The following is a 3,832-nucleotide window of genomic DNA, read 5'->3' on the forward strand; positions in this document are numbered from 1 at the left end:
CTATCATGGTTAAAAATCTGAACGCTACCTTCATTGTTACTCTTCGTACATAATTTTTATTGCTACACATTGAAATGAAAAACAAAACAATAATATCATTACCAATGCGAAATAAAATTTCTCAGCAGACAGGAAATGGGATGGAAAATCCCATAGCAATAGAATTTTTACAATGGTCATAGGTACTGGGTTTCACTTGTCAGATTTGATAAAATTCTCAGTAGTACGGTTTTATATAGCACTCTACTGGTTAAGGGAATTATATTTAAAAAAAATTGAAAAACATTTGTAAAAAAGGTGTAATTAACATTACATTTACTTTATATGTACGTAGTCATGTTGATGTACAAAAAATACAATAAATAATAACACTATCACTGAAGGTAATAGCAAAAGTACCATAAGTGTAGCATAGTAAAAAAAAGCAATATTAATTATAATAGAGTTGTCAAATCTATGATATTGTTCGCTACTTACTAGCACTTTAGAAATCAAGTTTCTAGGCATTTTATACACATTTATGTTCTGTCTATATATTTAACAAACTAACTGAACTGTACAATGATATACATTATGTACAGTGATCATATTTTTAATTAAACTGAAAAGTACATGTTATATTACAATTATAGTTTAGATGAGTCTGGACATAGCGTAGGATAAACAATATGAGGTATTTATATTAATAATGCATGCATAAGAGAACATTAATATTTATAGTAATGATTAGGTGTTATATTATAATTAAATTGTTACAACATTATTTTAGTACTAATAGCCAGCGCCATTGTAGCGACGTCGGTGCTTGATATTCCATCGACTAAAATTATGTTGGGGAAGGAGGAAGCAGAAACCTGGCTATACAACAGTATGCCTAACTGGTTATTAGCTTGCTTTGCGAGCTCCTTAATAGGCTCATGGGCGAAGCTTACATGACATAAGGCGGCTTGAGAGTCACTTTGTGTCAAGGTCCAAGAAAGTATAAAGTATTGCTTGCTTGAATGATTATGCATCTTTTGGATCTGATCATTGATCATTGACCGCCATTGGTTAGTTTTAGAATAATCGTCATAAATATCTAAGTTCTGAGGCATGAAGTAACCCGTGCCCCACCTACTTCCCAATTCTACATTGGAGTCAGGATCATCAACAATAATAACAACAGAAGATTTAGAACCATTATTCGTATAATTCCCTAGTGTTATTTGGTCTAGATGAACATTTCTATCGTCATTCTTGTAAAGGTGGTTTATTGCATCCAGTTTTTGGAATAACCTTTCCCATTCTTCTTGGTTGAACTTTCTATAACTATTTGGACCAACCTCAGTGTTCAGAGAATGTGATAATTTTATTATTATAAGTTCATTGTGGTTTTTAGTAAAATAATTTAGATCTGTTATAATAGACGCGATTGACTGACCGTTACCACCTTGCCAACTACCCGGAATGTGATTGTAGTGCCCCGTGTGGTATTTACCACCATTGCCGATCACTGGCCTAATATCGAAGTATCTGATACCTTGTTTCAACTGCATCCAAAAGTTGAAATATTGAGTAAGGACGTTGCAATCCGTACCAAAGGCCGTGCCCCCATCCAATCTGAACATACCTGAATCATGAGATCCAGCGATAGAAATCTGCCTGAGAGTTCTACTTCCTAGGACATCCATGTTGTTCTTCATCCAATTAGAACCGTCCAAACAAGTACCTGTGTATCTTCCGTTCTTTCCAATAATGATGACATTATTGTCTCCGTCATGCTTCCACCCTATCTCGCATACCCATCCCTTTGGTTTGCCATTTACTTCCAAGTTGTTATAGTAAATGGCTAGACTTTTAAATATTTTTCCAGAAGCTAATATCTGAAAGCTCTTTCCTCCAGTTCCAACAAGTTCGTAGTCAACCTGAGCTTGAGAATGGGATAGAAATAGGAAGTCTTTGAACTCAACATAAACAAGTTCGCTTTCTCCATTCTTGAGCAGAGCGGGAAACTTCCAGTTCATTGAATTGGACTCAATATGTGTTTGTTTCCAGTCAGAGCCACTCAGATTGACCAAATAAACATAACCACCTTCCCCAGCAAAACTAAATCCAACAAAAATCAGGAGTAAGATCAAAGTGATCATGTCTTTGATGTCTAGGAACCGCCTTCACAAGATAAACTTGCCTGTAAACATTATTTTAAGTTAGTTTTAAATTAAAAAGCAACAATCATAATAATTAAAAAAGTATCACCCGAAAGCCGTAGTAAATATAATTACTACTTTTTTAAAAATAAATAATTCAAATTTTATCCATTATAGTCTCAAAACCTTTTATTTCTCTTATAAGTCTGACGTTTCGGCCAATCCGGCCATCTTCAGGGACAATCTACTACAAAACAGCTTTTATTACATGTATGATCCTACAAACATTTCAAAATACTTAACATTATTATTTATAATTTACCTTACCTTAATACAACTTTGAAACTTTATAATTTTAAATTCTCCCTGAAGATGGCCGGATTGGCCGAAACGTCGGACTTATAAGAGAAATAAAAGCTTTTGAGACTATAATGGATAAAATTTGAATTATTTATTTTTAAAAAAATTACCAGTCCCAAGAAAATATTAAGATTATAAATAAATAATGACTACTTTTTAAAAAATAAATCTTTCCGTTTCTATGTTTTATATCAGTATGTTTACATATTGCTGCTTATCGTATATAGTACATTAGTTTGGAATTAATTTATTAAAGCAGAGAAAGAAACCCTTTTCTGGGATAATATCTTTGGAACGCGTCCAATTCAAAATAAAACCTAATTTATTTTTTTATTCATATTTGATGTTTAAAATAAAAAATTAAATGTCTAGTATGTTTGTTGCTTAGTGTAAAACAGTATAATGGATAAAAAAATTAAAAATGATATGGAATATTATAACAGAGAAAGAGACATGTTCATTGTGTTTACATTGTACCACCAAATTGTAAGATTATCGATTTTTATGTGGTTACTGTTTACTACATTTTACAGTCAATAGTTATAAAATTATAAAAGTTTACACCCCTCAAAAATAATAATAAACTGCATTTAAATGTAAGTTTCTAATATTTTCTAACTTTTTAAAAATAATATAATACCTAAAACTATTAAAAAAAACTTTAAAATAGTTTTGTCTTCCAAGCCCACAAATTTCATGAATATACAACCTACCGTTGAAAATAACTAACACGGCAATCTAGTAAAACAAAATATAAAATAATGAATTTTTCATTCATTTCATTCTTTCCTACTTCCCTACAATAAAGTGTAGAATAATTCATGTATCGTGTGTTTTAAAGTTCGTTACACAGAATAATATATTAATATTTCACTTACCCTGATCGTTGGAAAGACTGTGTAGTATTGTCGTTGTGCTCCGAATTTATATTCTGTTATCAGCCAATGTAAAAAAACTGGATTGGCAGGACGAGTCACACATTCGTAATAATAAATAAATAAATAAAATGTTTAACAATTATATATCTAGAACAGTTAACCATTGAACAAGTTAAAAATCTGAAACTATAAAAACTTTATCTTTTTTAGTTAATTGCAATGGCCATTATAATAAATTACGTTTGTGTCTAACTGCCATTTTCTCTTCTTCATACCACAAAAATGTATTCCTCCGGTGAGAAGAGAGAACAGTGCGGCATACTTTGTTACCCATAAACCTCTTATAGAATTTAATGGAAATATAAAGAAATAGTGCTAGGCAATTATCAAATCAAATGAGATCCGCCAAAAAGTTTCGAAAATCATTCTTATGTTACTAATAGTTTGGTCCGATAAAATATAAATCAA

At 31.2% G+C, this 3,832-nt stretch overlaps 1 protein-coding gene across 1 annotated transcript; it reads right to left on the bottom strand.

The window, feature by feature from the left end:
* Window positions 1-281: 281 nt before the first annotated feature.
* LOC112211632 (uncharacterized) lies at window positions 282-3,420 on the bottom strand. Its single transcript, XM_067045655.1, has 2 exons — window positions 3,365-3,420; window positions 282-2,167 (listed from the first exon to the last, which is right to left on the bottom strand). Exon 2 carries the CDS (start codon window positions 2,124-2,126, stop codon window positions 753-755), a length of 1,374 nt encoding a protein of 457 aa, XP_066901756.1. The 5' UTR covers window positions 2,127-2,167; window positions 3,365-3,420; the 3' UTR covers window positions 282-752.
* Between the last annotated feature and the right edge of the window lie 412 nt (window positions 3,421-3,832).

Source organism: Halyomorpha halys, unplaced genomic scaffold, assembly GCF_000696795.3.
Source record: "Halyomorpha halys isolate HHAL.00 unplaced genomic scaffold, Hhal_1.1 Scaffold1630.1, whole genome shotgun sequence".
Classification (NCBI taxonomy): Eukaryota; Metazoa; Arthropoda; class Insecta; order Hemiptera; family Pentatomidae; genus Halyomorpha; species Halyomorpha halys.

Bases quoted from the DNA above. Each gene is read 5' to 3' on its own strand.
- LOC112211632 (XM_067045655.1), bottom strand. From the start codon at position 2,126: ATGATCACTTTGATCTTACTCCTGATTTTTGTTGGATTTAGTTTTGCT.